At 38.4% G+C, this 11,427-nt stretch overlaps 1 protein-coding gene across 1 annotated transcript; it reads left to right on the plus strand.

Moving 5' to 3' along the window:
- Positions 1–1,218: 1,218 nt before the first annotated feature.
- LOC115398609 (betaine--homocysteine S-methyltransferase 1-like) lies at positions 1,219–7,616 on the plus strand. The gene is made up of 8 exons (XM_030105460.1): positions 1,219–1,284; positions 3,638–3,770; positions 4,288–4,400; positions 4,502–4,693; positions 4,792–4,939; positions 5,031–5,213; positions 6,036–6,264; positions 6,407–7,616. Exons 1-8 carry the CDS (start codon positions 1,264–1,266, stop codon positions 6,495–6,497), a joined length of 1,110 nt encoding a protein of 369 aa, XP_029961320.1. The 5' UTR covers positions 1,219–1,263; the 3' UTR covers positions 6,498–7,616.
- The last annotated feature ends 3,811 nt before the right edge of the window (positions 7,617–11,427 follow it).

Here is an 11,427-nt window from a genome sequence, read left to right on the forward strand (position 1 = left end):
GTTGTCAAAATATACTTCCCGCCAGGAAATGACGTCACGTGGCGTTTTCTTCTTCTCTGAATTAGGCAGACTAGACACGTCATTGGTGCATTGCTGCCATCTTCTGGGTGTTTTTCATACTTCACAGAGAATAATCAGTGGCTGTAAGATAGTTGAGAAGTTTCTTTATATTAGTTCACTAAGTCGAAAGGATGGAAAAACACCTAGTCCAGCTGCTCTAAGAGCTTTATACAGTTTCCTCCAATTAGATGAATAAATCTTGCTCTCAAGAAGAACGCGCCTTACAAGTATCTTTACTTTACCTTTCAGCCAAAGCTGAAGAAGTGACATTCAAAAATTCAATTGACATATATCCATCTAATCCATCTAAAAAAACAGAAAGAAAAAACTTCATGTATGAATGGTTTCTGCTGCTAAAATGCCGCAGCGCCCTGTACTACAGTGGCCCAGAAGGGCCAATGTCACAATGCAACTGCCAAATCCACCATGCAACAGCAAAAACCACAACGAAACAGCAAAACCACACAAACGGAACCCCATAGTAAAAGTTAAAAATGAAAAAAAAAAAAAAAAAAAATGCAAAGCCTTTGCTATGGTGTTGTGTATATGTACTACACGTGAATGTTTATTCTTCGATTGTGAGTGGAAACTGAGGTATGTGGAGTTTGTAGAGAGCGAAAAGCCTCCAAAACCTACAATCAAACTTTTGTTTTTCTGATGTGAAGTGGAACAGTGACTCACAATAGATGAGTAGGTATGAGTTTTTGAAGGTACAACCAGAGTGATAACTTGTCAAACACTGACTTATCACTGACTCTCTCCCATGATAAAGGATTGCCGCGGCTCTGGGTTATCGTTCAGCTGTAATGTTGAAGGTTCAGCCCTCATTTCTTCTTGTACACATGTCAAAGTGTCTTTGAGCAACACAGTGAACCCTGACCTGCTCCCACTGAGCACCTTGCACTGTGGCACAGGTGTCTGAAAGGTGAATGTGACTCGGGGACTATCAAATCAGTGGGAAAAAAAACACAAGATAAGTGAAATTTGTCTTATAATAGTGTAGTTATTTCAATGCATTATACACTGTATGCTTCAATCAAAACACTGTATTATGAAGCTGTGCTGTGGGAAAGACTCGGCTCAGTGTCTCAGCCCCTCTCTCGCTCCTCCCAGTCTCCTGACATTATCCTCTTTTCATTTTTTTAATTCGCATACTGAATCTGCAGACGACTGGCGTGAACTCTACTCGAACTTCAGGCTGCCATGGCGAACCAGAAGAAGAGGGTAAGTCTGCGAAACACCGCGCAACCAGAAATATGACGAAACCTCCTCGTGAACGAAGCTTTTTCACGTGACGAAATCGAGACGAGCGGAAACGTAAACGGGGATTATGTGACGATAATTATAATTAAATATATCGTGCAATATCTTTGACGGAATGAAAAGAGACAAAATGTGGTTGAGAATATAAAATCTCTGCAAAAAACGTCTCTTCATATTCGTCGACGGAGACGAGACGAGACCTAAAAAGGTTTTAGTGTTTAGTCACGTTGGTTGTTGAGTTTCTGTTTCGCAGCGCAGCGCAGCGCGGGCGGGCGGAGTTTAACTTCCTCAACCCCGCTGCTGGAGCCGAGAGCGGCGCTGAGAGGATGGAGATATTTATCTGTTTTGTTGATGTAGTTGTATGCCGTCAGTGTCATCTGTTTTGTTGTTTTGGCACTAAATACAAGCAATACAGTCACATTAAGCAACACACACACACACACACACACACACACACACACACACACACACACACACACACACACACACACACACCCTTTATTATGTTAATGTTGTGAATTATATTCATGTATATTCTGTGTATGTTAAACTTGAACATATTCCTGTTTTTTTTCTGTCAGTCGAGCTACTATTCTCTTTATTTATTTTATCTAAATTTATGAGTGTGTGTGTACCTGCACACACTACTAAAATATGTTGACCAGAGCATCTACCATGCCTGGATTGGGTGTATTGTTGAGTTTAGAAGGTAACCATATATTAATAGTAAGATAAACATGTTTGATTTGTGAAATGATTTTTAATTAAAAAAAAATTGGTTTTGTCTATACTAGGAGACTATATTATATTGATTGGTTAAATACAATTACATTACTAAAACGAGAGGAAAATACCATTTTCATTGACTAAAACTAGAGTAAAATTATCCTGGGTTGTTCTGACTAAAATGCTCAGACTTGAAGTCGTCTAAAACTTGACGAGACAAAAAAGAGTATGAATGTGACTAAAACTAATAAAAACTGAAAAGACACTTTGACACAAAGGCGAGCCTAAAACTAATATCAAAACAGGCTGTCAAAATCAACTCTACTGCAAGACAAATGCTTTTCACATAATAAATTAATAGAAAATAAACATTGGCACTTTTTCATCATTGGCCGGATTTTTACTAACAAAGATGAGGAAACAATCAGCGCTTTCAGCTTTCTTGATTTTGGCCTGAGCTTAGTTTGATTCCACATTAAATATTTAGTAATAGGACAAATTTCTATCTCTCTAATTATGTTTGTCCAGTATGTTATCTATTCGAATCAATACCCTACTGGTTTAAGTTAGATATTAATGATACCTGAATGACACCTAGATTAGTTATATCTAACAGATAATAATAAGAAAAACATGATGACTGTAAAATCATGATAAGATAGAAAAAAAAAACCGTTGGAGACAGACTTAGATCTGTCAAGGTCTCTGTTGTAAAATTCTCTTCCCCTGCTGTAAATGATTCCTGTTACAAGGTTTTAATATGAGTAAACAAAAATAGAAGTGTTCTTCTGGTATTGTCAACTGCAGAGTTCTGATTCAGTTTACATGTATGAAATATCTGCGTTCAAAGCCGATTTCTGGGACAAACAACAAATATGTGTAAAGTACAAATGTAGATGTCCTTAAAAATATGAATATATTCACTACAGAACAGTACACATAAAAGCTTTAATGTTGATACATTTTATGGACTTATTCAGTAATAACTGGTCATTTAAAAAAAATAAGAATGAACATGATTTGACAAAATTACCAATACAAAATAACTCAACAATAGTCACTTAATTAGGGTATTGTGAATAGTTGTAATTTGTGGAATTAGTTACTTCCACCCTTGTTGTCTAATTCGCCTCAGCATATCTGAATGTTTTAACTTATATTTAATTAAAAAATGGGCACCATTATGTGCATTAATCAGAAAAAATGGTATTCCACTTTAACCATGTGAAAATAAATGGTTGCAGTTGCTTGGACAGAATAAAAAAGGGATGAAAGTTTATAGCAGGTGGAATAACAGGCGGTGTTGGTTCCTCTCCAACTGCCCTCTGTGTCTGTTAAACTTTAACCACAGTGTCCTCACATAAACTCCTTCAAAGACTGGACGATTCAAGGCACATATAACTAAATTATTATAAGATTCCCAAAGAATGAAGTTCAAACTTTTTTTTTATTTAACGGAAGGAATTACACAATACATGTGAGCAGGAATATTTTCTTCTCAGTGTGCTAAGACAACATGCAATCAGATTACCAGCCACTGCAGTCAAGTGTACATGGAGTGAATTTTTGTGTGTGTGTCTGTCTGGAGGGTATCTTAGAGCGCCTGGATGCCGGGGAGGTGGTTGTGGGAGATGGAGGATATGTGCTGCAGCTGGAGCGGCGTGGCTACGTGAAGGCAGGGCACTGGACACCAGAGGCTGCAGTGGAGCATCCTGAAGCTGGTATACATGTTAAATAATCTGTTTCTTATTCCTGAATTCCTTACTGACCATTCTGAAAATTGATAACAGTAGATCAACATTTAATAATTACATTTATTCAGCCAAAAAACTACGACAGAAGAAATGTTTCCTGCTCATTCTGGGAGTCTGCTTCTCCCTACATCTTCCTCTGTTGTCCTTTCTTCAGTTGGCTCCATCAGCAAGCGGTCCTCACGTCTCCTCTGCTCTCCAAGTGGTTGTTCCAAATGACCTTTCACCCTTCTGGGTGTGACTCTCAGGCCGATTGATTAAGTCCTTAATTGTATGATGCTGATTGTCCTTAATTACTCCCCATAAACTTCACTGGAACATCAAGATAAACTCAAATAAAAACATCTTCATTTCTCTTATCTCCACACCCACAAACCTCTCTTCTAGTGAGATCTCACATGAAGGTCTGCTTCAACTGAAAACTACCAGTGTGTGTGTAACCAAGTGCTTCACCTTAACCTTATATATATTTCTGTCTTTGTTTCAGTACGGCAGCTGGAAAGGGAGTTCCTGAGAGCTGGAGCCGATGTGATTCAAACCTTCACTTTCTACTGCAGCGAGGATAAACTGGAGCTGAGTGGCAATGTCTCCAACATCACTGTCAGTGTTGTTTTGTTTTTTTTTTTAGGAGAAACTAAGAGATGTTACAGTTGACATTGCTTGATTGTGTAATGACTCGAGTCTTTTCCCGTCTACCTCAGGGTGCCCAGATCAACAATGCAGCCTGCGACCTGGCCAGAGAGGTCGCCGATGAGGGTGGCGCTCTGGTGGCTGGAGGTGTGTCCCAGACTCCACTCTACGTCAAGAAGGGCAGTGAGAATGAGGTCAAAGCCATCTTCAAGAAACAGCTGGATGACTTCCTGAAAAAGGACATTGACTTCTTCATGGTGGAAGTAAGATCATCATTAAAAACAGCATCATTCAATACTGAGTACAGTTTATGAAGTTGAGCGTGTGTCTTTGATGACCGAATGCACATCTTTTCCTGCAGTACTTTGAATATGTCGGGGAGGCAGTGTGGGCCGTGGAAGTCATGAAAACCGGTGGGAAACCTGTAGGAGCCACACTTTGCATCTCACCTGATGGAGACAGGGAAGGAGTCCCACCTGGAGAGTGTGCTGTGAGACTGGTCAAAGCTGGTACATAGCATCTACTGTGCTGCTTTTCATGTATTTATGAAATTATACCTACATCCTGTAGGTGTTTTATGTGACTGTGTCTGACTTGCAGGAGCGGACATCGTGGGAATAAACTGCCACCTGGATCCACTCACATGTGTTCGCACAGTGAAACTAATGAAAGAGGGTCTGGAGAAAGCTGGTCTGAAAGCACATCTCATGGTCCAGCCACTTGGCTTCCACACACCAGAGTGTAACATCGGAGGATACGTCAGTCTACCAGAGTACCCCTTTGGTTCGTATTCTAAAAAAAAAAAAAAAAAAAAAAAGTTTTTTTTTCGGTTTTGGTTATCTATAATCGACACCGAAAGATGTGACCTGTTCTGTGCAAAGAAAAAGGTTTTGAAAGCTCCTGGATCGCGTATTGTTGCTCTTTACGTTACTGCCTGGAAGGGTTCCTAAATTAACGCTGGAAGCTTTTGAATGTGCTGCTTTGGAAGTGGGCATCCGGCCAAGTTCACTCCAAATGGACAGTGTTAAATACTCTGTGAAGCAGAAAGTACCAAGTTTTTGATGGTAAAAGAGAAGCTCATGTTGTGAAGGTGACTCTGAGATCCACAACAATGACTGATATACATGGACAAAGCTTTATTTCTCCAACCGAAACTCTGAAAAAGCCCTGTGTCATGTCAGGGGACATCAAAGAAACTGTTTAATGAAACAATTTAGAAATGCAAGTTTGAAATGAGTCAAAAAAGTGTCTCAATATGACTGGGTTATGTTTTAACTCTGGCTAATTGGAAAGAAAACAGTCCTGTGGTGTGAGAATGACAAGCATAAAGTGAATCTATTCTTTCTGAAGAATTCCACCTTCATTATTGAAGGACAGAGCTTATACTGTTATTTATCTAATATTTTTTTATTGCATGTAAAAGTTTGATCAGATTAACTGTGGATAATGTCGTTTTCCGAGATCAGTTTACTGAGAAAACTGAAAGATTTTAGGGTTTTACAAGCTTGCTCCTGCCACTTGAAGTATGTGAGCGTGGCCGATTTAAACTTTTTACATGTGAAGTTTGAAGAGAGCTTTAGAATTAAATTTTTCATCTCTTTTCAGCTCTGGAGACCAGAATCATCACGCGCTGGGATGTCCATAAATATGCCAGAGAGGCTTACAATGCAGGAATCCGCTACATCGGTGGCTGCTGTGGATTTGAGCCGTACCATATCAGGGCCATATCAGAAGAGCTGGCAGAAGAGAGAGGATTCCTCCCACCGGCCTCAACGAAGCACTCACTCTGGGCATCTACTCTGGAGACACACACTAAACCCTGGGTCAAGGCCAGGTAAGACACTGACTCACGCTTCATATATGGACGCATGGTGGTAGTAGTTAACATAACAGAGGACAAAATCCAAGTGAAAATGAGAGAAGATTTTCAACAGATGTTGTTTTTTAACTTACTAATGTGCTAAATTTCGTCTCAGGGCTGGTCGACAGTACTGGGAAAACCTCCTGCCTGCCTCTGGACGCCCCAAATGTCCATCAATGGCGACGCCCACTGATGGAAGACCTTAGAAATGAGTTAAAATTCAGGTTACCAACATTGTCAAATATCAAACAGTGTCATCTTAGCAGGTTTGCCTAGATATTCAAGGTTTTCTTTTTAAATCACACCTGTGATGGTTTCAAAATCTAAAATGCCTCAACTGACAATGTAATATTTGTTGATCAATTTAATTTTAGCCTCTCCAATTGAAAATTTCTTGATGAATATTGAGTGAAGAAAAGGGTTTCTGTCTGTTTCAGTCTTTGGAGATTGTCCAGGCTGGTGTGTGTTTTCTCTGCTGATGTTCAGACTTCGTTTGTGACTCCGTACAAACCAAGCTTTACATTTTAACTGCTGCAGAAGTGTGAATTAGTATAAAATACATGAACAGTTTCAATCATCGATTAATCAGTTCATAGTTGATTGCATGAATGTATACATTTTCTGTATTAGCCTACAGACAGTACATGTGTTTTCCATTATCATGCATTGCTTGTGGTGTATGGTATATCATGTTTTCCTGTGAAAATATGAAACTGGTGCAAATGCCTCCAAATGTGGAGATGAAAAACATTTGGTTGTTCACACAATTCTCTATTGTGCTGAATTAAGCTGAAATTGTGTTTACTCTGGGCAGCAGATGAGGCCAGTGGCACAGATGTCATTTTCATGCTTTTATTTGTCATTGTCTGTGTTCAATTTTCTTGAAATTCCGTTAGATTTATCAGTATTCGGGTATTAGGACACATTTCTGTGCCGTTAATGGAAACGTCATCTTTGTGGGAGATAAAGAAGGAAACTTCCATTGACGAACATTTAGTGGAAGACTGAGAAATTGTTCATGTTTTCCTTATTCAATGTAGTATCAGCTGACAATGCAATAGAACTGTATGTCTGTCCCTGAGCAACACACGTGCCCAACTTGTTTGTTTACAATCTCCTCCTCCTTGGCACCACAAGTGAAACCTCTCCATTTTCTTGATGTGGTGTGTAAAAAACACGTAGTCCACCGTTGGCTGTCAGAGGTAAATCAACAATAAGTCATATTAGCTTTCTGAGTGTGTCAGCAAAAACTAAAGACTCTCCCAGAAATGTGAATCATTTTTTGTTTTTGAAATTGCATTATTGACTACATATTGATTTGTGAGATGTGCTGTAAATGATTGTCATGAGTTTCCTTTCTAATAAACAGAAAAAAAAAAATACCTCGAAGTCCTATGAATGAAAATGTAGTTAGAGTGGAATGAGATTTATTTTTAACAGCAGCTCATAAAGAAAAAACAGACATTTAATTGAAATGATTTCTATTTTGAAGCTGTGCCCATGATTTGAATTAATGTTGTCCCTCTTAAATACGTGTGGCACTACTCAAAATGTGTGTGACATTACTTCAGGATGTAGATGAGGAAAAGGTATCTTGCTGAAGTGGAAGAGGTAAGTTTTGTTGTTTCTTTTGTAAATGAGCAATTTCATAAAACTATGATTAAAAGTGATTATAATCCAAGATGCTAACTGTATCAAAAAAATTTAATCTGTATGTCTTGCATGTTCTGGCTCTGGCCTTTCATGCATCTATTCAAAGGGGGTTGATGTCTCTCAGGAGCATGTTTACATGTCTCAAATTATCCATCATCACCAAAGTGGAGGCCACATTAGAGTTTATGGATCTGTTTAATCAGGCAGGTTATAGGAACTTTTCTTAGTGAAACACATTGGACATTCAGCAAAATATATTTCATTAAATCCAATAATATCCAATAATACAAAATAACAGCACAAGGTTAAAAGAGCTACCAGTGCACACAAATAAATGTTGGGTTACTTTGTTAACCCAATCGCTGGGTTATGAAATCAGTAACCCAATTTGGGCTATTATGATGCGTTTGGAGTTATTTATTGCAACTCATGTGTTGGGTTCGAATCCATCAGACCCAACATAGATTTTTAAACTCAGCACATGGATTGTTTTGACCACTGTTGGGTTGTCAACGGGTCCAAATAAATTCAAAATAAATACTTTAAACTATACTGTTACCACTACGTGTTAGATACTCCGTGTATGTTAACGTCGATGAACAGCAAGCCAAACGCGTTTTCACAAGCCAGGATCCGAGCGTCTTGCTCCTTTAATACAATCTTCTGAAGACAGCTTACGATACAAATTGAGGCTTGAAAAGGTCGAGTGAAAAGCCGTTGTTTTCGGAGGCTTAGATGAGCTTTGAGACACAGGAGAAACTCAGATGATAGCAGACAGACTGATAACACGTTTCCAAGGCTGAGCTTCTGATTCCCACAATGCATCAACTTCATTTCAAAATAAAAGGCAGATAAACACATATTGACTGTATAACATTTTCTTCTTTTTAGCATTACTTTTTAATATAAATTCCAACAAATGAACTATGAAATATTTATTAGAAATTATGATCTTTTTTAAACTTATTTATCAAACACTGAGGCAGTTACTGAGGGCAGAACATTAACATTGTTTGCAAGTGTGCCATTGCATATTGTATTATTTGCACGAACAAGTATAGATTGAATTTTAAAAAAGTTTGAAAATTAGCTGTTTATAAGATATGTATATTATATAAATTTCTCTAGGAATCAACATGGCTGCATGGTGACGCAGTGATTAGTGCTCTTGCCTCACAGCAAGAAGGTCCTGGGTTCAAGTACCAGCCGGGACTTGGAGCCTTTCTGTGTGGAGTTTGCAATGGAAAGTTTCTCCATATGTGTGCATGGGTTCCCTCCAGATACTCCAGTTTCCTCCCCTGGACTAAAAACATGCATGTCAGGTCAATTGGTCACCCTAAACCGCCCCTTGGTGTGAGTGGTTGTTTGTCTGTATGTGTCAGACTGATGACCTGTCCAGGTTGCACCCCATCCTTGCCTGCAGCAGCTGGAACTGGCACCTGCAAAATGCAACCCTGAAAAGGAGAAGCAGCATAGAAAATGGATGGATGAATCAACACCTTTTGGAAGATTGTGTAGTTGAATTAACACAGAATTGTAGTTAATTTTACCCAGAATTTGGACACATTTAACCAGTATATATGGCAAAATTGACCCAGGGCTGAAATTAATTGGATGCAATATTTGGGTTAAAAATGAGGACAATACTCAACCCAGTCATATGGTAGAATCGACCTGGGGCTGAAATTTATTTGACCCAATGATTGGATAAAATTTGTTAACCCATCTGTTAGGTTAAAAAGACCAACCCATTTTGCTGGGTAAAAATAACTACTGTTGGGCTGGTCCAATATTGATAATACTGTTGGGTTAAAAAATAAACCAATTTGGGTTGTTTTTTACCATTCAATTTTTAGGGTGTGGTAACGAGCTCTCAATGCCAGAACTGCCAAGTTTCAGATTCAACTGAACAAAATGAGTTAATGTCATTATGACCTGAAACCTTTTCTCGTAAAATGCTTTACATTTTAAATTTTGTACAAAATTTTAAAGGAAATCCTTTTCATTTTCAATTTTAATCTTGTTTATTCCATAATTGCAAACCAACTGGGTACTACCCCAATCTGATCCCATACAAATTAAGGAATAAAAAAAACACATTGACTAGTTATATTCCATGAAATGTCATAAAAATGTGAAATAATGATAACATTTACATTAAATGTTTATCAATTACGGTAAATTAAATATGGTGCATTTTATTGTGTTTTATAACGCTACAACAAAAAAAACAATATTGCTTTTAAACCAAAACATTGTTTCAAACTCCTCAGTCAGGAACGTTCTGATGACATCATCAAATTTGCAGAGCTGCTCATTTGCATATCTAGGTCAAATTAGATGATGACGTCAGTTAAAAATGATACATTGTTGCCAGCTCCTTGCAGGCTGGCCCAGGGTGCTATGCATTGGTTCCCTTGATCTTTTTTTTTTTTTTTTTTTTTTTTTTTGACAGGTGGAAAATCATTGTCCTGCGCCCCCTTGTGAGTTAATACAAGAACAGCAGTTGCAGCTGGTGGTAATTTTTTAAGGTGGAGCGTTTCATCATTCTTTAATATCAGTGCTTTTCTAAACCAGATCGCCATGGGCAACCTTAATTTGGCCCAAACCTTAAATAGCGCTGGTTGGATTAATTTCATGTCGTGCAAAATATTTAATCAGTAATTAGTAGAATGGACCCGCCTCCTCGGGGTGACTTTTCTGTCACCCCAAGCTGTTTATCTGCTTTTTATTGCAGATTACTTATCGACAATGAAGTACAGTCATTATTAGTATATTATCGTTTAATATTAGTGTTTATTTTGCTGGTTTTTTTCTGTCGAATGTAGTGTGTGATAATGTCGAGGTTCGACCAATCACATTTACATCCGGTTTCAAATGCTCAGTATGGAGACATACTGCTCAAATCTTCAGCACGGGATTTCAGAACGCTGTGATTGACATTACATAAGTTTCTTCCATCTTTGCAAACAGTTAATGAGAGCAAAACAGGCCTGGACATTTCCTGCTCCTCCGTCAGGAACGTTCTAGATGACGTCATCATCTAATTTGCGTAGCTCCTCATTTGCATATCTAGGGCAAACTAGATGATGATGTCATTTAAAACCAATAATTGAATTGATTAAAACTGAATAAGCACAAATTTATGAATTATACTAACTCACAATTTCATTTCACCGTCAATTCATTTTGTGGATTAATGCTTATAAATCGTTTCTACTGAAAGTAAACGTGCCGCTCATCAAATTTATTTTTAATTCCTTCACTTTCTTCCACCATTGATCCTGTTCAGAGTCAACAGAGCCCATCCCAGCTACTTCTGGGTGAGGGTGGTGTCTGCCCTGCACTGGTCAAAGACAGACTCCATCCCAGACAGGTCAAGGTCGACCCTGGACCAGTGTCCATCTGTCTCATCAGGACACACAACCACACACACCAAATGAGTTTAAGTTTTTTGTAAGAAACCAAATGCTATTACAAAAT

Source organism: Salarias fasciatus, chromosome 12 (assembly GCF_902148845.1).
Source record: "Salarias fasciatus chromosome 12, fSalaFa1.1, whole genome shotgun sequence".
Taxonomy (NCBI): Eukaryota; Metazoa; Chordata; class Actinopteri; order Blenniiformes; family Blenniidae; genus Salarias; species Salarias fasciatus.